General features: G+C 44.3%; 1 protein-coding gene across 3 annotated transcripts in view; it reads left to right on the forward strand.

The window, feature by feature from the left end:
• LOC142848200 (serpin B6) overlaps nucleotides 1-23,689 on the forward strand; it is a 65,362-nt gene that overhangs the window by 40,981 nt on the left and 692 nt on the right. Inside the window, exons 1-6 of one of the 3 annotated variants that reach the window (XM_075969930.1) lie at nucleotides 9,475-9,551; nucleotides 13,493-13,667; nucleotides 14,946-15,098; nucleotides 17,780-17,897; nucleotides 19,916-20,058; nucleotides 23,275-23,430. In XM_075969930.1, the coding sequence (XP_075826045.1) occupies nucleotides 13,503-13,667; nucleotides 14,946-15,098; nucleotides 17,780-17,897; nucleotides 19,916-20,058; nucleotides 23,275-23,430 (735 nt within the window). In that variant the 5' untranslated portion in view covers nucleotides 9,475-9,551; nucleotides 13,493-13,502. Of the gene's footprint in view, nucleotides 1-9,474; nucleotides 9,821-13,492; nucleotides 13,668-14,945; nucleotides 15,099-17,779; nucleotides 17,898-19,915; nucleotides 20,059-23,274; nucleotides 23,431-23,689 lie in introns of those variants that run through there. The other 2 variants (XM_075969928.1, XM_075969931.1) reach the window with 2 other exon arrangements.

Below are 23,689 nucleotides of genomic sequence, written 5' to 3' on the forward strand. Positions count from 1 at the left end.
GGAAAGACAGAGGGGAAGGGCAAGAAAAGAGAAATCTTGATTGTAGGAGCCATTATGGGGCTAGTATGAAATCTAGCACCAGGGAAATTCCCAGGAATATACAAGGATGAACCCAGCTAAGACCCTAAGCAATAGCAGAAAGGATTCCTGAACTGGCCTTCCCCTGTAATCAGTTTGATGACTATCTTAATTGTCATCACAGAACCTTCATCCAGCAACTGACAGAGACAGAAATCCACAGCTAAGCAGGGATCCAAGCTTCCGGAGTCCAGTTAAAGAGAGGGAGGAGCAATAATATAAGGAATGGGGTCAAGATCATGTTGGGGGATACCCATAGAAACAACTGACCTGAGCTAGTGGGCACTCCCTGACTTTGGACTGATAGAGGAACCTGCATAGGACCAAAATAGGCCCTCTGAATGTGGGTGACAGTTGTATGGCTTGGGCAGTCTGTGGGGCCACTTGTAGTGGACCCAGGATTTATCCCTGGTGCTTGAACTGGCTTTTTGGAGCCCATTCTTTTTGGAGAGATACCTTGGGAGAACCTTGGTCTTGCCTGAAAGTGATGTGTCAGACTGTGTTGACTCTTCATGGGAATCCTTACCGTCTTTGAGGGGTGGATGGGGGAAGGGTTGGGGGTAGGTGGGGTGAGCAGGAGGATGGGAGGGAGTGGGAACTGGGATAGGTATGTAAAATGAGAAAAGATCATTTTAAAAAATAATTAATTGAAAAAGAATAAAGAATATAGGGTAACAAATTAAAAAACATGAAAACATTTTAGCCACTTCACCAAGGAGGAATAATAAATGGCATATATGTTTTATACGGCTTTCACTTCCATTCTAGAATACCCAAGGTAGCACTGTGAAATTTACCCTATTGCGTGACATTCCAATGTGGTTTTGTGATGGTTAGCTGCAATTGTCAGGTTGGCACAGTCTAGGATCACCTGGGAAGAGCGTATCCATGATGTTTTGTCTCCACTGGGTTGGCCTGTGGGCATGTGTGTGAGGGATAGTCCCAGTTAAGTGAGTTGATGTAAGAAGACCCTGCCCACTTTGGGTGGCACAATTTCCTAGGCAAGAGTTCCTGAACTGTTAGGAGTACAGAAGCTGTGCAGAGCACAAATGTTTCTGTTCTCCACTGTGGATGTGATATGAGAAGCTGTCTGAAGTTACTGCCTTGATTTTCCCATCATGATGCACTGTGCCCTGGAACTGTAAGCTGAAATAAAGCTCCTTTCTCCCTCAGTTGTTTTTTGTCAGGGTGTTTTGTCACATAAATAAAACTAGAATAATATTCAAGGAGAGCATTCAATTTGATCAGGAAGGTTATCTTCCAGGTCTCTGAGACCACCTGGCTATAATGCAAGCCCAAAATTTAGCTCCTGTCTCCCAGTTTCCCAGTGCTAGAGTAGCAGGGGCTGGAGAGGCTTGGTGTTCCTTGGTGCCACTCGCTGGCTGAAATCAGCCTCATAATCTTCAGGCCCTGCTCACTACAGGTTTACTACTATTTCATTTTTTTATTGTGTTTTCTTACTGTGTGTGCTTGTGTGTGTGTATGTGTGTATGTGTGTACTGAGAGTTTCCTTGTAATGAATCCTTGGTCAGTGACTTCTGTGGTCAAACACACTAGGTATCTGTTGTCTGAGTTTTCTGTCCTGCCTGGTTCCCGCAGTCGTTAAGTCCCCCAAAAAATCACACAGAGCTCTACATTAACTATAAACTGTTTGGCCCATTAGCTCAGGCTTCTTATTAACTCTTATATTAGCCCATTATAACTTATGTTAGCCACGTGACTTGGTACCTTATTTGGCGAAGCAGTCACATGTTGCTTCTTCTGTGGCTGGGACAGGACTGCCGACCAAGGTTTCCTCTTCCCAGAATTCTCCTGTTCTTGTCGTCCTGTCTCTACTTCCTACCTGGTTGTCCCACCTATACTTCCTGCCTGGCTATTGGCCAATCAGCATTTATTTAAAATATAATTGGCAGAATACAGACCATTGTCCCATACCAGTCTGTGACTTGGTACTTGAGGAAGCAGTTTTCCTGGCATCCTCATGAATCTCCTTTCAGCAATGATCTGAGACCTCATGGCCAGTTGACTGTGTACCTGCACCCTGTCTAGCACATGGCAATCCCCTCTTTATTTTTGTTCTAAAACAGATTAACCAGTGATACTGGGGTAGATGAGATGAGCTTCTTTTGCTATGGAAAAAGAAAAACAGAAAAGCAAGTCAGAGAATCAGGGCATTCAGAAAGCTGATCAGGGAGAATTTAGTACTGGGGGGTTTGTTTTCAAAGTGGCTGAGCATGGGCAGAGAGTCTCCAGGCTGAAGTCTGCCTTGCTGAGGTGATTCGGGATTTTGTGGAATAGGGATGTAGGATTGACCAAGTCAAAAATAAGAGTGACTGTAGAGGAGTGACGGGGCTTTTTACCCTGGTACTTTATGTTCAGAGCTCTTTGTGGGATGACATTCAGAAAATGGTAGTGTTAGCATGGTTTAGGACAGAGTTTTCTAGCCCCTAGAGCCAAAAGTCTCCTATAGGAAGTCTGAAGTGAAGTGTCAGTGTTTACAGAAGAAATGGATGGTTGGGACTGGAGAGATGGCTCAGCATTCAGTAATGCTTACTGCTCTTGCAGAGGGCCTGGCTTCTGTCCCCAATGTCCACTTCATATGGCTCACTACAGCCTGTAACTCTATCTTGAGGGCATCACACACCCTCTTCTGGCCTCCACAGGCACTTGCACACATATGACATACACTCACACAGTGACACACACTACACATACATGTTTAGAAGTAAAATAAATATGCCATTATGATTTAAACTTATAAATCCCAGGAACTCGGGGTTGAATCAGGAAGATCACAAGTTTAAGGCTTGCCTGGACCATAAAGTAGATTCAAGGCTAGTCTGGGACCATAAAGTAGATTCAAGGCTAGTCTGGGCAGCTCAGTGAGACCTTGTCTAAAAAGAAAAAGGGTGGGGATGTAGCACAATGGCACAGCAACTTACCTAGCACCTGCTTTAGGTTCAATTCTAGGTGTGGCAAAGGAAAAAGAGATGTGGAGGAGGAAGGGGTAGAGATAGAGAGGAGAATTGAGAAAGAGTTGAACAAAAGAAGGGAAGGGGGGAGGGAGGGAGAATTGCTGTCAAGTTCCAGAAACTAACCCAGGCAGCTGTTATCTTGTTATAGCCTGACCCATACAGCATAATGCCAATGTTGTTCTTGGAAAGATGTACGTGATGAGTTATTCTAGCTTTAACACAGGACTACTTTTTCCTTAGAGCAAGGCCACTGCTGCCTCTGAACAGATGAGAAGGAATTTACCTGAACAAACTATTCCTGCAGTCTGTCCTAGGGCAGCTTGATACCACTGTAGAGAATTACACTCTTGAAAGAGTAGGTCAACACCCTCAGAGGTTTGGCTCCCTAGGAGCCCATGCCTGCCTTGCCTAGACAGCCAGTCCCCAAAAGAGACAACCAACTCTGTAAAATATATTCCTCAGCAAAATAATAGATGTCTGCCGAAACAGTTAGACCCAAGCTCCTCATTAGTGTCCCACCCAGTAAGACTAAAGATTCAGGGCACTGTCACATTGACTGCTTTCATAGAGACACCTCCTCTGCCACCAGCCCACCAAGAAAATTATCCCATTAGAAGGCCTCTGTGAAGTTTTCTCTATTGCCTTGCTCACAGTAGCTGTACTTAAACATATCTAATAAACTCTAATTCTGCCTCCTGTCTTTTATGAACTCACTCATAGTCCATGTCTCTTGCTTGTTAATGTATCTCATGCTTGTTCATGCTATGATAAAACACTTGTTTTATCTTCAGCAGCGTTCGATGGGCATAATTGATACATGTTTGTAATTATAGTACGTGGGTGGCTAAGACAGAAGGATTGCTGTTTTGAGGCCACTCTGAGACATCAAGACCCTGTCCCAGAAAAGGCAACTAGCTGTGTGCTAGGAACATAGTTAAAACCATCTTATGTGATGCCTAAGTTTGCCACCAGGCAGCTCATTTAAGAGCAAGTCCTCAGAAGCAAGTCCCAGGCTAGCCTCCATGCAGGTCAGATGCAAGCCTAACCAAGAACCAGCCGATGAACCAGACCCATTTGAGCCCTGATAGCACAAAGTTACTACTGAATGAAATGATATAAAAATTGAAGCTTTGGGAATGGTCTCTAGACTTCTGTAGCATCTGTGTTGATACTCATCAGCAAGAGGGCTTGCGACTGTGCATGGCTGTTGAACTTCCAGCACTGTTGCTGGGCTCACAGTCCACTTGTCAGTGCTAGCCATTGGCTTACAGTCTCAAGGACCCCTGCAACTTGAACTAGTGCCATCCTCCCAGCCTGCCACAACTGAAGGACTTCACTGTGAATGTGGGTCAAGCCTGCAAGATTCTGAAGCATCCTCACTGGAGGAGACTCCCCAGTGGAACCCTGTAGTAGCATTTTTTGCCCAATCAACTGTTGCCTGCTTGGTGAGATGTCTGCTTCACTTTTATATCAGTGAATATTATATTATATATTATTTTATATTATATTGTATTATGAGGAATGTTTGTGTGAGTAAGCCAAGGATATTTGAGAGGCGAATCTTGTGTGGACATCCTGACTGACTGCAGAGTGCCTTACAGTCCACAGGCTGTACTCTCCACACTGGGGATGGTAGTTCACACCTGTAACCCCAGCATCTGGAAGGCTGGCAGTAATATTGTTATGAAACTGAGTTCTGCTTGAAATACATAGTGACGTCCAGACAGAGTAAGTGGAAGACTGTTTAAAACTATAACAAAACTCCCAAACAAACAAAAAACAAAAAACGTGCAAAGCTGGTTGTAGACTGATTTTAAAAAGTGTGGATATATGACCTCTAAATGAATGGTTTTGCTAAAATGTAAGAAAATGCATGAGAAGGAGGACTTGTGCAGGTTTGGAGTTCTTGAACTCTTACGACCGGGTGTTCTTTAAAAAACAAAATTCCAGAGAAACAAGATTCTCAAAATTTAAGTTTTAAATGCAAGAGTATATACTTTCAACAGTAAAGAGATAATGGTGACTCAGGTCATAGCCATCTTCCAGGTTTCTGGCACAGTGGGACCAACAAGCTTCATGGCCCCACCTGTTCTGGGTACTGTCTTCCAGGTGCTAGGTTACTGTGTTGAGCTGTGCAGTGCAAATGTCATCTGAGCCATCGAATAAGAGGCTGATTAAACACAAAACAAAGCAAAATGTTAAAGACAAAGAAAAACAGTACCACTGTTGTGCTTTTGAGCAAGACGTTTTTCAATTTTGGTTTTCTTTTTCTTTTTTTTTTTTTTTGGCAGACAATTTCTATATTTCCTAGTAGTTTGCTCACTGTTTCTGATTGTCACAATTAAAAAGGCAAATGATATACTAAAGCCCGCTGTGGTTATGACCTTAAACACAATCCTTCCAGCTCCTTCCAGCTCTGGTTGGTTGTTTCACTATAGTTCCTCAAGCTGCTTCTTGGCTTTTTGCTGTCTCTTCATCTCTTCCCATGCCTGACTCCCACTCAGTTTTCTGTTTGCCTTGTAAAGGTGCTGAGGATGGAATTTTAAATTTTAAAATTTATTCTTTGAAAATTTCATAGATGTGTATAATGTATCTTTAATCATGTTCCCCGCCCCCAACTTTGGATTGAAATTCCCCCTCTTCCCAACTTCATTTCCTCCTCCATCTCTTTCTTCCTTTCTTTCTTGCTTTTAAAGATAACCCGCTGGGCCCACTTAGTACGATTCATGTAGATCAGGGTATAGGGTTGTCCTTATAGGCAGGGTTGGCTCATAGGCAGATTTCCAGGTGCAACACCCCTGACTCTACCTCTCCTAGAAGCCATCAACTACCAGTAGTTCCTCTTGAGCTCTTTTCTCATCCATGCTGGGATGTTGACTACCTTTCTTGTATAGGTAGATGAGCTGAGTTCATGGATACAATGGCACTGTTGTGTCTAGAAGACACTGTGTTATAGCAGTCCTCTGAACTCTGGCTTTTACATTCTTTCTGCCCCCAGAGACCAAAGATTATCAAACAAAAAGCTAATGCTAGGTATGAGATACTTTGGAGTATGTGGAGTTGCTAGGTAAGAAGGTTCTAGAGACCCTAAAATAATACATTCTATTGTCTTTCCTCCTGGTTTCCCACCACTACTCAATGGAAAGATCCTATTACTGAAGTCTCCACACAGTTTGGTTACACAGCTTGAAGAAATCAAGCTGGTACTGATCTGGAAGCTTCCTCCATGCTGGGTAGCTATCGTTTTACCAGGTTCTAGGCAGGATGCCAGGAGAGATCCCGCTTGGTATTCTCCATACTCTTCTTTTAGTCTTGTACCTGGAGTTTTTGTTTGACTTTTTTGTTTGAACTTGTATTGATGTATTTTATTGTGGTCTCTCTTTCATCTCTGTCTGTCTGTCTGTCTGTCTGTCTGTCTCTCTCTCTCTGTGTGTGTGTGTGTGTTGCAAATAATTGAAACTTTAGATCTTATGTATGCTGGACAACTCCTATCACGGAGCGACATCCTCCTTCCTTGCCTTCTGTATTTCTTCGTCCTCGCACAGTGACCTTGTCTTCATCTATCCATCTGTCTGCCACCTATACTAATATGTAGGTGCTCCCAGTGCCTGGACATTTGCTGTGAGTGGAGACTCAGTCTCTGAAAACCCCCTTGGAAAAGTAAGAAACCCAGGAGACTGATGAGTCACTGATACCGTGATACACTCCTGTTCATTTTCTTCCATTTCCTGGACCATTCAGGGTCCACAGGGCTAAGGTTCTCTACCAGGGATAAGCACAGTTAGTTCTTCATTAAATGAGGAAGAGAAGAGGGAAAGGAGGAGAAAATAGAGAAGACCTATGAGTGATGGGAAACTCACCTTTATATTCTCCATCAGGCTTTAGAGACTGCTTTGCTAGGCTTTATAAAAAAATTGCTAGCACAGGGAGCTGAGTTGGAGAGGGAGATCAGCGACAGAGTGTGGGTTTAGCATACAGAAGCTCTGGGTTCAGTTACTGTCAGGAGGGGGTAGGGTGGGAAGATTCCCATAACCCACCCACTCCTGCCCCTCAGGAATTACCTAAGGAGAGGGAAGATGGTTCCTAATGTGATTTCTAGTGGTGCCCAATGTGGACACAGTAGACAACTGAATCCCAGGCCTTGGTCACATTAGCACTAGCATTATTTACCCACTGGAGGACTTCACCCACTGTGTACTTCTAAATGGCTCCTTTTGACTGCCACCACGTCTCCCATTATAAGTCCAGAGGAATACACACCATAAAATGTGACAAACGCACATTGAACAACCTCGTGTTGAGGGATCCTTCTGGGAGGATCTGGAAACATTTCCTTAAGGGAGTTTACTAAATCAGAGCCCATCCTCCAGGTGTCGTGGAGTTATTTCCTCTGCTGTGGCATGACTACTGGATGTCTTGAAGCAGAGCTGCTGTAGTGACCTACAGAACACCTTGGCCCACAGACTTGACAGTGAAGTAAACAGACAGCCAGAACCATGGTCATGGTAATGAGGCCGAGAGGGTAACCAAAGGCTTCTGCTGTCCCCAGGTACATGTACTCCTGCCCCCACTACATGTAGCTTATTTAAAAACCTAAAATCATAGGAATCCGTCACATGCACACAAAGGAGTACTGTATAGCTGGGGGAAAGAATAAGCAAGATCTCTTTCATACACCCAGACAAACATACATACATACACACTCACACATACCCAGCACCCACATACATATACATACACACATATACTCAGCACACGCACACACATACAAATATACCCAGCACATGCACACACATACACACACAGACATACACATATGCCCAGTACATACACACACATACATACACATATGCCCAGTACATACACACACAGACATACACATATGCCCAGTACATACACACACATACATACACATATGCCCAGTACATACACACACATACACATATGCCCAGTACATACACACACATACACATATGCCCAGTACATACACACACATACATACACATATGCCCAGTACATACACACACATACACATATGCCCAGTACATACACACACAGACATACACATATGCCCAGTACATACACACACATACATACACATATGCCCAGTACATACACACACAGACATACACATATGCCCAGTACATACACACACAGACATACACATATGCCCAGTACATACACACACACACACACACACACACACACACACACACACACACATATACACAGACCATCCAGAATTATTGATCACAGAATGTTAGTCTTTTTAGGAAAGGAAAAATTACAGTTCTATGTAGAATTTTAATATATCCACATTCATCCTATATACACACAGTATTTTTGCATAGGACATCCTGGAAGGATAAATTGGAATAAAAACCTGGAGTAGAGGGGCTGGAGAGATATCTAAGGGCTAAGAGCAGGTACTGCTCTTCCAGAGGATCACAGTCCAGTTCCCAGCTCACAACTCTAGTTCCAGGGGTCATTACACTGTCTTCTTCCCTCTGAAGGCACTGAGATCATGTACACGAGCCCATATTAGACACAGTATACACACAAAATTATCTAAAATCTTAAAAACAAGCAAAAAACCCCTCTCAAAACGAGAGTGAAATGAAGGATAGTAAGATGTTCTGAGAATGCCTTTGCTTCTTCAGTACTTCAAACTTTACAGCGGGGGTGGCCTCCTAGTTTTCTACCAACGTATTCTAGGCAGAGGGGCCAAGGTCTCTGGTTAACGTTCTATAAATTAGGACAGCCCGCACAGAAATAGCCACTGTAAATGTGAACATGGTCATTGGTGGGAACCCTGGGTTTAGGGTAAGGGCAAAGGAGACAGCAAAGAATCTGATGTTTTAGACCTGACCTTTCTTTAAGGTTTAAAACCCGACCAGCATTCTCCCCACCAGCTCAGCCTGTTTCCTAGAAGGAACACAAGATGGCAGACAGGGTTTTCATTTTAATCTATGAGAAATATCAGCGCTTGCAAGACTGACTTTTCCAGAATGGAGTAGTGGAGTCTTTGGACATGGGCACTGACCGCTTCTCTGTTTCTGTGCCTGCGGGACAGGCACTCTGCCTTCACCCCAGTAAAGTCTTCCCCCCTCACTTTAAACGTCTGTCTTGCTCTGCCACATTTATGTCCATCCCCCAAAGGCTGACAAACGGTCTAAAGGGCACAGTAAACAGGCTGTAGAAAACCACCCAGAGTTTCCAACTAGAGTTTTGTTAACATCACCGCATTCCTATAGCCTGGAGTTAGCCAAAGCTTCAGGAAAGTACTAGAAAGATCAAAGGCAGCTGGCCAGGAGCCAGAGGATGGGCTAGGTTGAAGGGCTTCAGTGGCTCACCTGGCCCTGCTCTTGACTAGGGCTGTGGCCAGGGCTCCAGACTCCACCCTCTTACCCCGCCCCTCAGGTATTTGAGGCCCCGGGCGCTGCTGGCTCCTCCTAGTCTCCGCTCAGCTCACAACCGACCAGGAACCGAGAGTCCCGGGTATGCTCTGCTGTGGGCTAGCTGTGGCGCGGGACGCGGGCGGGTGTAGCGTGACTCTACAGTCCTGTGGTCCCAGCTCGGGTTCCCTCTGCTACATAGTGGCTTCAGAGGCCCGTGACGCAGCTGGGTTAGTAGCCTTCTGGTCCTGACCGGTTGGTGCCATCGGCGGCCAGGAACAGATCCTCCAGCGTCCTTAGAGGAGGCGGCTGGCGCGGGATGGGGGCAACTCGGAGCCGGCCCTGCTGTTGTGCCGGGGTCCCAGGCTACAGGTGACCACTCATGTCCCTCGGTCACTAATGATTCTGGAGACCCCGGAGACGCGGGCTGTTGACGCACTGCGAAGGGCGTTGGGATTTAGGGTGGGGGTGGGGGGTGGAGGGGTTCGGAAGGAGGCCAAGGGCTGGGCGTTCTGGCGATCTTTCCTGTCCAGTGTGCATGGGTCCCGCAGGGGCGACGCCCCAGCTGTGCTAGGAAGTTCCGACAAATCCTCAGTGCTGGGGAGGATTTCAAACATAGAAATTTATGAGAAAACATTCCAGATCTTTAAAACTCTTTTTTCTTAAACTCACTCCAGAAGAACTGTTGCGAGATTTAATGTCTGTCGGGCTAGGAGGAAGGACATGAGCAAAGTTTTGACAGAGTTTCTTTGCCAGATGAAATTGGCATGTGAGTTAGGTTTTTCCTCCCTTCCTCTTGTTTGTTGATGGATCCAGGGCCTTGCTTTGCTGAGCAATTGCTCTACCACTGAGTCACAGGCCTGCTCTTCCCCCTTACTGCTTAGATTTGTTTTGAGAGTGAGAAGGATGGGAATCTAACATTCATGTGGTGTCGGGAAGCTGGGTGGGAGGAAAAACTGGGTGAGGCTTGGCACTTAATAATTTCTGGCTTACTTGGAGGCGATTGCTTGTAATAGGACTCTTCCGGAGGCTGCCCGTTTCCTTCCTCCAGTAGTTGAGGACTTGGGTGTGGAATCTGATGCATCAAGTAACCTTTGGAAACTGTGCGATCAGGGACTAACTTCATAGAGCTGGGGCACATGTTATCACTGTTATCAGTGTACATGGGGAGTGTCCCAGTGTTTCATGGCTGCCTGAGTGACTGTGTGCACTATGACTTGTGTCATCATACAGAGTGGGTGCATTTGGGTCACTCTTGGCTCAAATACACCAAGTTTATGGGGCTCCCCATACCTTCTATTGCCATACATGAATTTCAAATGAACTCAGCATGAAATAGCAAATAGAAATCAAAATCTGACAGAAAACATTGTAGAACTGAACTGTGTTGCTGCACACCTGTAATCCCAGCCAGCACTCAGGATGCTGAGGCAGGGGGAGAAGAGTTTGAGGCCAGCCTGAGCTGTATAGACCTATTCAGACCCTCTTCCCTTTCTTGCTTTCTAAACTGTACAGTGTATGGTAACAGGACCATTTATCTAGTGTTTACATTGTGTTGGGTATTTAAAGTACATAGCAGCATGTACATTGGTTAGGTCAATTATTAAGTTATTTTACATGTGTAAATTGAGCACTTGAGGATTTTGGCATCTTCAGATACCAACTGATATCCAGGAATGACTGTACTTAAAATTCTTTTAGGCCATTTCATGCCCCAAACACCTTTAAATTAGTTTAGGGAGTTACAACTATCTCAGGCCAGTAGCAGCAGATGGAATTAGAGTGATCAACATTGTGTGCCCCACCTTCCCAGTATCTGGCAAGAAGAGACCATGAGGATATAGGACCACATGGGGCACCACCCCTTTGTTTTTGAGTTTGCTGGACCTGGGATTAAGCCAAGCAGTCAGTCTTTGCAAGCCTTTCAGCTGTGTGCTGGGCCATTATGCTGGTGAAAGGGAATAGATATTTGACTCATTGCGTAGCTGTGCTTCTCAGCCAGTCATCTCTGTAGCCACTGGACTCCCAGTGCCATACAAATGCTCTTCTTTGTGTGTTCCTGGGCTTGGAGAAGGCTGGTGATAGATTTCTAGTTGACAGGTTCAGGAATCACTTAGGAGACAATACTTAGGAACACCGTGAGCTACTGTCTTGATTAGGTCAGTGTTTTGGCCAGGCCTCTGAGGGACTATCCTGATCATATGAGCTGAGGTTTGAAGACCTACCATAAAAGTTGGCAGCACCATTTTCCGGGCTGAACAAAATGTAGAAAACTAGATAAATGCACAAGTATTCATCTCCCCCCTGACCTCTGGAGGTATGAGGAGCTCTGAGCCAAAGGAAACCCTCACTGAAGTTGCTTTTGTTGGGGTATTTTATCACAGCAGCGCATGTTAGGGAAGTCCTGGATGAGGTCAGTTCAAGAGTTTAGCATCTGACAGATGGGTGATGCAGAAAGAGAGAGCACAGAGTCAGTCTCTGAGAAAGGAGCAGTACATTCAAAACTCTCGGAGGGAAGGGAAAATTCTCTTCACTTGCTAGTTTGAAAGGGTCCTCCAAGAGACCAGCAAAATGCATGAGTTGAGCTCAGAGAGGGACACAAAAGTGGGTGTTTCAGAATATCAGAAATAAGAATAAGTTCATAAGCTTTCAGAGTTGAGGTTCGAAAGGGGCTCTGAGGATATGAGGTCGGTATATCATCACGCCCTCAAACAGCAAAACTCTTAGCTAGGAAGTAGTGGTGCCATAGCTGAATGACTGGATGTAAAGTCACATGGAACCTTTTATAGATTCTGTCAAACTCAGTGGCATGGAAGAATAATGAATTTTCAGATGTTCAAGAAACCAGAATAACTGTTTCTTCCTTAGAAAGTTGTACAGTGTGTTGCATCAATATAAGGGAATAAATAATAAAACAAGAATATATTTGGGCCCAGAGCAGATGATATATGTGAAGAGGTATGAGCTATATAGTACTCACAGAGCAAGGGTCTAAGAGTCCTGTCACTCATGTGGCCAATAAATACTACTTGATATGAAACATCCATATAATGAAAGAAGAGTAGAATGCTTGACTGTGGATATGAATGCCTCCTGGAAACCACTAAAATAAGCCTGTTAATAAGGTCAGATTTGCCTGGACACCTCTTAGTCTCTGGGAGTTTATGTGGTCTCCCTACTGTGCCTTGGATTGTTACACTCTCACTACTGGTTTGTGTTTCTTTGCTATTCTCAATTAAAATCTTTTGTACTGATTTCCTCCGTCAACCCCCTCTTCCTCTCCATTTGCATCCCAGCCAGTCTTGAAATAGAGAACATTCTTCCATAGCTTCCCCAGAACTGTGATTGCAGGTATGGTGGCTAGCCAGAGTCCTTTGATCTAGAGAACCCATTTCTCTGAATTAATTTCTTCTTCCCTATCTTCCAGTTAACATCCCTTTTTATAAGGCCATATGTGATTCCATTTACTTTTGAATTGTGCAAGGTATTTCATTTTAAGATCCATAATCCTTACTGCAAAGTCTCTTCCAGGGTGAAGACACTTTCCCAGGTTGCAGGGTGTCTTTGGGTTCTTTGATCAGCTGACTACAGCTGTAGCTGTAAAGCTGTGCAAGGTATTCTGTTCTCATCACTAAAACTGGGCGCCTTCTCTTTTCTGCAGCCTGTTCCTATCCTTTCCCATGCTCTGAGTTCCCAGCATCAGGGGAGCTGATGGGAAATCATAGAATGTTGTTCCGTCTAACTGGGGAAAAGGAATTTGGCAACTGTGTACGATGATGTCAGAGCTGCCAGGCCCTGCTTCTAGAGCTGCCTGCTCCCAGGCTGCACTGCTGCATTTGTGGACGTCCTGGCTAATGGGTCGAGCACTGACCCGAGTTAGCCCAGCCGGGTGGTATCACTTCCTGCAAGTCCCTTTACTTTCCAGGTGGGGATTTCCCCTTTGTTCACTGAGCCCCAGCATCACTGTATGAGTGAGAGTGAAGAAGCAGCCCACACACACATCAGCCGTATTTATGTAATACTGGTTTTAATTCCTCGTTCCAGGCTCGCTATCATGGATCCTCTTCGGGAAGCAAATGGCACCTTTGCCTTAAATCTTTTGAAAATCCTGGGTGAAGACAGCTCAAAAAATGTGTTTTTCTCACCCATGAGCATCTCCTCATCCCTGGCCATGGTCTTCATGGGGGCAAAGGGAAACACTGCAAGCCAGATGGCTCAGGTAGGCAGCATCGCTTCTCAGCAGCTGGATACCACGGAGTGTCAGTTGAGCTGGTCCTCCACATTCTCAGTCTCAAGAAAAATCCATCTTGAGGAGCAAATGGAATGAAATGGCCGGGGGCTATGGTTGGAGACTTGAGAGGAAGGATGCACCCTATACCTGTTAGGGCCCTATCACTAATTCCTCGGTGCTCACAGTATGTAAGTGAGGGTTAGCTTGAGTAAAACACCAAAGGGTGGTACCAGGGTCCTCTGTGCTGCCCACTGTTTTCTCTCTGGCTCTAATGAACCTTAGCTTTTTCACAGGTAAGGAATTCTCGAATGGGGCAGCCTTGTCTGGAAGGCCAGGGACATGTCCATTAGGGCTCCTCTTGGACTGAGTGCTTTAGCTACAGAGGTTTCTGAACTGCAGAGACAGGCTGTCCTGGCATTAAAGGAGGAGACTAACTTGGGCTATGACTTTGCATTCTGGGTAAAATCTTTGCAGCACCTTTTCGTTTTTACAAGGCATACTGTGTTTGTTGTTTTCTCAGCCTGCCTCCTGCCCGAAGAGAGTTAGGGCATAGAGACTTGCCTTCAGTTTACACTCTGTCCTTCTTTTATAATTCCAAGCTATTACAGCCACTGTAGGCAGTTTACCTGTTTCCTAGGGCAGCAGCTGAAGTAATTTGCATAGCGTTTTCAAAGGCTTTGAAGGTCTATGGAATTGTATCTAAGGTCTGGTACCCAGGTGCTCACTGTTGGCTGGGTCTTGCTTCTCTTTCAAGCTGCTGTATGTGGTGCAGTTACTCCAGGATGTTCCAGATGGCCTCCTGCAGGATGGCTTGGATTTCCTTCCACCATAGTGCCTGGAAATAAGAGTATAAATGTGGCAGCCGCCAGGCCTTTTAAACCCAGGCTTAGAACAGGGTCCCTCTCCTACATTCTGTTGGGCAGACAGTGCTGGGTCCAGTCCAGACTCTAGAGCAGGGAGGACACAGTGTGATCTGAGGTCAGAACTGACTGCACTTAGCAGGTCTGGCTGGTAGCCGTGCTTGAAGCCAGAGCACAGTTAGTGGACATGAAGAGCTGAGCTTGTGAAGGGCCGTTTCTGCTCAGACCAGAGCTGACAGGGTACAAGGGAGGACCCTAGAGAGGGAAGAGTCCAGGTACTTTCATCTTCAATTGTGTGGTTCTTTGAGTGGCAGGAAGGATCTATAAGATTTTGAGGATGGGTTTAGTGTTGACTTATTCTCTATAGCTGGTCCTGCTGAGCTGTGTTTTAATCTGTTGATTTCAGGCACTCTCTTTGGATAAATGCAGCGGCAATGGAGGTGGAGATGTCCACCAGGGCTTCCAGTCACTTCTCACCGAAGTGAACAAGACTGGCACACAGTACTTGCTCAAAACAGCCAATAAGCTCTTCGGAGAGAAGACTTGTGACCTTCTAGCAGTAAGTATCATGTGGTACGCAGGTCCTCAGAAGCTAAGGATTCACCCTACTACCTTTTCCACTAATGTAATTCTGTGTTTGTTTCCATGCTTTGGAATGACATGTGAGTATATTCTTACTCTACAGACTATCTAAGCAGGAGCCATCCTCTACCTCTGCCCCTTCATAAATAAGAGATTTTCATATAGGGTGATGTGTGTTCTGCACATACAGATATTTAGTTGGTAAGAAATTTCTTATGTATGTATATATATATATATATATGTGTGTGTGTGTGTGTGTGTGTGTGTGTGTATTTAACTTTATTTATTTATTTAGTATACAGTGTTATGTCTACATGTGTGCCTGCAGTCCAGAAGAGGGCACCAGATCTCATTGTGGATGGTCGTGAGCCACCATGTGGTTGCTGGGAATTGAACTCAGGACCTCTGAAAGAGCAGTCAGTGCTCTTAACCACTGAGCCATCTCTCTATCCCCTTATGTGTATATTTTTATGAGTATTTTCTTTCCTTCTCTGAATCTCAGTATCAAGTGACTCTGTTTCATTATTATTACTGTTATTGTTGGTGTGAGAGGTAGAACCCAGGGTCTCAGATATCTAAGCCCCAACTCTACCACTGACCCACAGCCCAAGCAGTGCTCAGCGTTATTATTCATCATCGGATAGTTCTGAGTGTAGATGTTTGGTGACATAGTGAGACACTTGTGTGCGGGTAGCGGTGTGGGCCATCACCAGCAGTGAGTTACTGAATGCGGTTTCATGTCCATGTGCAGGTATTGAAGTCAGATACAGTTGTAGAAAGAAGATGTATTGCTCATTGCTCTCCCAAATGGCCAGAGATACTAGCAGAGTGTTCCTTTCTATTCCTGTCATGGGCTTGTGCAACTTTATAGTCTTTTAAATTTTGATCTTGAGATTGGAAGCTTTTATTGGTTTTTTTTTGAATACTCAAGTTCAGCATCACTAAATCCAAAAAATTCTGAAACCTGAAAACTCCTAGTAGAACTCAGCACCCACTTGAAGCTTACAAGCATCTATAACTACAGCTGTGAGGAATCTTAATCTCTTTCTGGGCCTTGGAGAACAGAGATATACATGGTACACCGATATACATGTAGGCATAGTACTCATTCACATAAAAATATATATAATAATTTAAATAATAAAATAATCTCTCCAGAACTAATGGTGATCCTGGGGTACCACTGCTCTCTTCTCATTTATAGTGGTTGAGGAGGTGTAGAAGACTAGCTCTGCTAAGGCCACACAGCTGCTCCCCAGACTGTGGTGTTAAAATCCTGTATCATAATTCTCTTTCCTCCGGGACTGGAGAGAGAGCTCTTTTGGTAAACAAAATGACTGGTATGAAAGCATAAAGACCCGAGTTCAGCTCCTCAGCACCCACATAAAATCCCAACATGAAGTTTCATGTCTGTCACCTTAGTACTGGGGGATAAAGAGAGGGGTGGATTCCTGGAGGGCTCTGGGGGATAAAGAGAGGGGTGGATTCCTGGAGGGCTCTGGGGGATAAAGAGAGGGGTGGATACCTGGAGGGCACTGGGCAGCCTGGCCAGCTGCATTCTGAGCTCCAGGTCCAGTGAGAGGCCGTCTCAAAAAATAAGGTTCAGAGAGAGCTCTTGAGAAAGATACTTCAAGTCACTTTCTAACTTAGACTTCACATACACGTGTACATAGATTTATGTGTACACACATAAGTACACAAATGAAAAATAAAAACGGTTTTCTCAAAGAGGAATTAAATATGTATCCAAGAGACAAGTTGTATCATAGAAATATTAAGAAGTCATTCCATATACACTGTCAGCATGGTGGGAGTTTCAGCCCATTTACACTGTATAGAGTTTTCTGTTGCAACAACACAGCAGAATGTGGGAGGTCATCAATGTCATTGTCATTTTACAGAACATATCAGCAAATGGCTTGAGCTTCTGTTTGTCTTCTGGTTCTGGTGTTTGGTTCCCTTTAAGACCTTGTGCTTGCCAGGCTGGTCCTCCACCTCCGTGATGCACCACTGAACCCCATCCCAGCATGCACTGTGTTTTTGTGCACTCCCTGAAATTGCTCACTCCCTGAAAATCACCTTCCTGAGATGGTGACTATGGTCACATAGCTGTTCAAATTCCATATCATGAAGTAAAATAAATTAAAATGAAGTATTCAGTTTAATAGCTTCCATGGCCATTCCCTGGTGTTCTGCGGCTTTAGGTGTCACTATTTCAAATGATGCACTTTTGTATTTCTGTTAGTGTGGAAAACTGTGGTAGAAAGTCCAGCCTGTGCACAGTGCAGAGATGCTGTAGCTCTCATGGGGTTAAGCCTCACTCTGCCCATGTGGTGGATTATGAGAGTGACAACCGTATAAAGTTCTGCATCTGAGCATCTTCCCAGATACCTCCTTGAGCCTCAGCTACAAGGATGCAGCTGTTCATCATGCTTTTCAGTGGTACTCGGTCCACCAACCACCATCTTACCTCATTCATAAACTGTGGTTAAAGAAAGCTGGATGCAGGAAGGCTGAATTTTATACTCCTCCCACGTGTTCATTTGCAAGTCACATCTGTAATCATAAAAATTTGCTTTTCTGCTTTTGCGCATCAAGGAAGGAGGCTGTTGGTGCTGATCACTTTCGTGGCTGTGTAATCACGTTGCTCTGTCTCAGTCTTTTAAAGATTCCTGCCGCAAGTTCTACGAAGCAGAGATGGAAGAGCTGGACTTTAAGGGTGACACAGAGCAGTCCCGACAGCACATCAACACCTGGGTCGCCAAAAAGACAGAAGGTGAACACAGAGTTGTTCTGTTCTGTTTGTTTTCAGAGCTGGGATTTGAATCCAGGGCCCTGAGCATGCTGAGCAGGACCTGGGTCCCTGAACTACACCCCAGTTCCTGTTAAGCAGTTAGCCTACTTTTGAAAATGGTGTTCTTGTTTGTTTGTTTATTGAGTGTTTGTGTATATCTGTGCGCACCTGCCGTCAGGTGTTTGATGGCATTGCATTTTATAGGATAACACAATGACATTCACATTACAAAGTGGTTATGTGTGCTCATCACCAAGGCCACAGTGAAGTAGTATGAAGCAAGATAGGAATTACTGCCATGAGCACCTTGGGTTCAACATGTATTTGAGTTGGAATGATGTTTTGGCTGTTGCTTGTTCAGAAAGCTGTACCTGATGGCAGTTTTTCCCACTACCCCACAGTCAGGCAGTAAGATCATGTCTAACACTTTGCATAGCTTTTCCCTATTCCTTAATGTTTAAAGGACAGGGTGGCTCACTATGTAGCACTGGTAACATACAGCCTACTGTATAGATTGGGTTGGCTTCAAACTCAGCCTGGCTCCCAGTGGTGGGACTAAATGATACTTCACTCTATCTGACTTTCCCTAGCTTTTAACAGTGACTCTATGATGTCTCCCAATAATTGATACACCTCTTTGAAAACTTACCAACCTGCGGTCTCTCTGATCCTCGGTTCCTCCCTCCAACTGTCCCTCCCTCTGTTTCTTATTTTTTTTCAAACATTATTTATAAAGAACACAGAATGCTTTCATTCTAGTTCTGCAGCTCTTTCTTGTCTGGGGGTGATGCTCTCCCTTCTGTAGTTATCTAGCATGGCTGTGGATGCTGGGCCAAACCCCCATTTACCTGTGGTTGTAGATTGCAAGGTCCTCTTTTTTTTCCTCTGTAACAGTCCTAACTGTCCTCGAACTTGCTTTGTAGATCAGGCTAGCCTTAACTCATTGAGATCTGCCTGCATCTGCCTCCCAATTGCTGGGATTAAAGGCATGCACCACCACCGCCATGCATACAGTCCATTTTATAACCGCTATTCTACTTTCAATTTATTTTAAGCTAATTCATAAATATGCATGTTGACAAGTTTTTATATAATTTTCAATATGCATTCTCTCATGTTCGGATCAAGATAAATATATCTATTACTTCAAATATTTTTAAAATTTGAATTTGTAACCAGTCTATTTTAAAACAGTCTAAAGTTTCTCTCTTTAAGTTGTAGGCACAAATTATGCCTTTCCAGTTCAAGCGTGGCTTTAAATTCTAACTGCCTGTCCAGCATTAACTTTATGTGTTTATTTCAATGGTGAATTTTTTCTTACCAGAATCTTTTAGACTTATTTTTCTTCTCTCTAAAACATTTTTTAAAAAGGAGTTTGACTTTGATGCTGGAGAGATGGCTCAGCAGTTAAGAACCCAGACTGCTTTTGCAGAGGTGCTGAATCGGTTTCTGGCATCTATACTAACTTCCTATACTTTCAGTTCCAGGGGAACTAACACTTTGCGCCTCTGTGGACATAAGCATGCCTGACACACACACACACACACACACACACACACACACACACACACACACACACACACGTCAATTAAAAATAAATCTTCAGAAGCAAAAATGATGTCTTCTTGATGCCAGGGTTGTTGCTGTAAGTACAAATGTCCTTCTAAATTGGTGCTTACAGTCTTAGAAGGATTAGTTCGTAGTCATCATGGCAGGGAACAGGCAGGCCTGGTGCTGGAGCAGTGACAGCCTACATCCTGATCCACAGGCAGCAGGCAGAGAGAGAAACTGGGCCTGCTGTGGGCTTTTGAAATCTGAAAGACCACCCCAACAACATACCTTCCTCAACAAGGCCAAACCTTCTAATCCTTTCCAAATAATTCCATTAACTGGGAACCAAGCATTCAAATATATGAGCTTATGGAAGCCATTCATTCTCAACCAACTACCGTGTGTTTTTAACTCCTTTTTTTAAAAAAAAAAAAAATTTTTTCTTTCAGATAAAATCCAAGAGCTGCTGTCTCCAGGTTCAGTGAATTCAGACACTCTGCTGGTCCTTGTAAATGCCATCTACTTCAAAGGAAACTGGGAGAAACAGTTTAACAAAGAGGACACCCGGGAGATGCCTTTCAAAGTCTCCAAGGTAAACACAGAGCAGTAACAGAGGAGACTTCTGAGCAAGGTCCCCTGTTCACACTGGCTTCTGAAACACAAGGAGGCTGCTTCATGTAGCCCATGCCCCTCATGGCTCTGGGCAGCTCCTCAGCTAGAGCTCCCTCTCTCATCTTTGAGGCCTTTCTCTTCCCCTTTCCTTCTGCATGTTGTCACTGGTCTGCAGTCTACATGGCCCTGCTTCTGTCACTGACCATGGTGTCACTGGCAGCTGCTGAGACAAACCTGATGTCAGAGCTCTGCCGTGTACTTGAAACAGTCTATCATGTGACTCTGGAGATAGGAAGGTCTGAACTCCAGATGTGCTGTCTCTTTGTGACCCTGAAAGCAGCGCATTCTTGGAGATCCCTTCAGTGGTGCACAGTCCTTTCTTTTCAGTGTCTTCCTAGAAGTGCTGTCTCGTGTCTTCTCCCTTCTTCAGAGGGCCACAGCTCCACCTGGTGCCACAAAACATTGCAGTGGGAAAATCACCATTCTCACCCAGCTGGAAAAACAGCAGAGGGCAGACAACTGTCTAATGAATGCTTGGCTCATGGTCGGTGCTCAGTAAACACTTAAGCAGCATGTGAAACTCAGTCTTGATCTGATGGGAGAAGTACAGATTTTTATTTTTTACTTTTTTGCTTACAGACAATCACACAAAAGATATTTATATGGGATAGACTACATTCAACCTCTTCCTGGTTGGAGTATGCTATTTGCTGGTGTCCCCCCTTTTTTTATAACTCTATCTAGTCAGTCTCTCTCTCCCTGTGTGTGTTTGTGTGTGTGTGTGTCTGTGTCTCACTGCACATACTGCTAGGCTGACAGAACAAATTAATTATATCACATTTTGGATCATTAACCAGACCTTAGATCTCCCAGAAAAACTTGATATTATACCTCCAGTTTTTCAGGAAATGCATTATATTTTAAGATTTATTCTTTAAAAAACTGTTCTTTTTTTCCCTGATTAAAGTATTTCTGTCTTTGGAATCAGTCATTGACAAAATGTACATTAGAACTTCCTTCAGCTGCAAGCAAGAGAAACTCTAGATGACTATAGTTGATAGCACACAGATTCATCATTCATCTGGAAGGCAGGAAATGGGTGGAGCCTGGGGCTTCCTGCGTGGGATGATGTTCTGGGGAACTGACTCTCCTTTGCTCTACCATCCTTAGCATGGGACCTTTGTCCTCATGCTCACACCAGGACTTTGATCCTGACGCAGCAGTCCACAGGGAAGGACATAGGGCTGAGAGCAAGAAGCCTCTTTCTGAGACCTTTCCCATTCTTTTTATTTTTTGATTGATTTTTATTGAGCTCTACATTTTTCTCTTCTCCCCTCCCTGCCTCTCCCTTCCCCTTCAACCCTCTCCCAAGGTCCCCATGCTCCCAATTTACTCAGGAGATCTTGTGTTTTTCTACGACCCATGTAGATTAGATCTATGTAAGTCTCTCTTAGTGTCCTCATTGTTGTCTAAGTTCTCTGGGATTGTGATTTGTGGACTGGTTTTTTTTGCTTTATGTTTAAAAACCACTCATGAGTGAATGCATGTGATAATTGTCTTTCTGGGTCTGGGTTACCTCACTCAAAATGATGTTTTCTAGCTCCATCCATTTGCCTGCAAAACTCAAGATGTCATTATTTTTTCGCTGTGTAGTACTCCATTATGTAAATGTACATTTTTCTTATCCATTCTTCAGTCAGGGGGCATTCATACAGAGGTGGTGGCAGGATGCTGTGCTAGGGTGTGGTTTCAGTCGAGAGCTACTGAAGAACTTCACTGAGAAGATGGTGTATGAGCAGACAACCAGAGCATATGAGGAATGTTCCAAGTTTGAGACCCAGTTCCCTGGGCAGAAAGGGGCTTAATCTAGTTAACCTCAGTACTAGTCCAGTGACTTAGTGGACGAAAGAAGAGAGAGTGGGGAAGAATAGGAAGCAGTGTGGGCTCTTTTCTCTATTCCTGGAAGTTTTAAGGACTTTCTTTTACTATTGTCCTGCTAGAATGGTACATAGTGCTGTGGTATCACTTGCATTGTGCTAGGACCTATGGCTGCTGTGCTGGGATCAGTGACAGAGGTCATCACTGTATCCCAGGGCTATGCTTATTCAGGTGGAGGTTTAAAAATAAAGTCAGGTTTTGGTTATATTTACAAGGGAGAGCCAACAAAGGAATACCAACATGCAGGAGTCAAATAGTGTATAAAATATATTTCTCAGTTCAAAGAGAAGTCCTGGCTAGAACAGTGAATTTGGGAAATTTGTTCAAAGTGATGAGAATATATGAGACCCCAAGAGAAAAGAATGTTGGCCCAGGACATCACAGGCATTTAGAGATTGGGCCGGTCAGCTTTCTGACACTAAAGTGTGGCAATGGCCAACTCAATAAGAGACAGGGCTTATTGGACTCAGTGTTAGAAGTTTAAGTCTGTGATGAGATGAACCCATTATTTTGGGGCCTGTTTTGAAGATACTGGAATTCTAGGAACAGGTGCTGGAGTAAAATGGCTCATGCCAAGGCCAGGATCCCACAACCCCTTTCAAGCGCACATCCTAATGACATAAACACCCCCTCTCGCCCCCACCTCTTAGGAGATTCTACTCCTATGCCAGGCATGGTTGTGCGTACCTTTACTCACAATACTTGGGAGGCAGAAGCCGGTAGCTCTCTGACTTCAAGGCCAGCCTGACCTGTGTAGCAATTTTAGGCCAACTAGGGCTACACGGTGAGACTTTGTCTCAAACAAACAGAATTCTACCTCCTCTCAGTCTAACACACCTGAGGACCAAACCTTGAAGAAGGGGCTTTTGGGGGCATGTAAGGGCTAAGCAAGCATTTGAGAGACTGATGACATACCACAGAAGTCAGTTTAAGAAAATGTACCTAAGTCAGGAGAGATGGCTGGACAATTAGAAACACATGTTCTTGAAGAGAATCAGAGTTTGAATTCAGTACCATACTGGTGTCTCATAACCATTTAAAACTCCAGTTCCAGGGAGATTTGACACCCTCTTCTAAAATATGCAGGCACCAAATGCACGTAGTCAGGAGGTGCACATACATATGTTCAGGCTGGACACTCATACATTTACAATATAATAAGAAAGCAAATATTCCTATTGCATTTACTTCCTTGTTGAATCTGCCCAATGTGTTACTTGTGTCTCCTTTCAATTTAGTATTTATCTCTCTTTTACAGAATGAGGAGAAACCTGTGCAAATGATGTTTAAGAAGTCTACCTTCAAAACGACCTATATTGGAGAGATATTCACCAAGATTCTGTTGCTTCCCTATGCTGGCAATGAGCTGAACATGATCATCATGCTTCCAGATGAGCACGTTGAACTGAAAACGGTAATGATCACGAGACCTTGATGGGACTGTGAGGGAGAAAGAGTGGCATTTGTGTTTCTGCAGGGGTGGCTTCCTAGACTCCCATGTTCATGTTTTTATCTTCTATTCATTTGTGAGGCTGGGGTGGAACTCAGAGCCTGGAGCCTGCTTGACAAACACTCACCACCAAGCTGAATCCTAGCCCCTCCCAGCTACTATATTAACTTAAAGCCACACATCCCTGGGCAGTGTAGAGCTTCCCCATCATCTCAAGTGCCCC

Source organism: Microtus pennsylvanicus, chromosome 4 (genome assembly GCF_037038515.1).
Source record: "Microtus pennsylvanicus isolate mMicPen1 chromosome 4, mMicPen1.hap1, whole genome shotgun sequence".
In the NCBI taxonomy this organism is placed as follows: Eukaryota; Metazoa; Chordata; class Mammalia; order Rodentia; family Cricetidae; genus Microtus; species Microtus pennsylvanicus.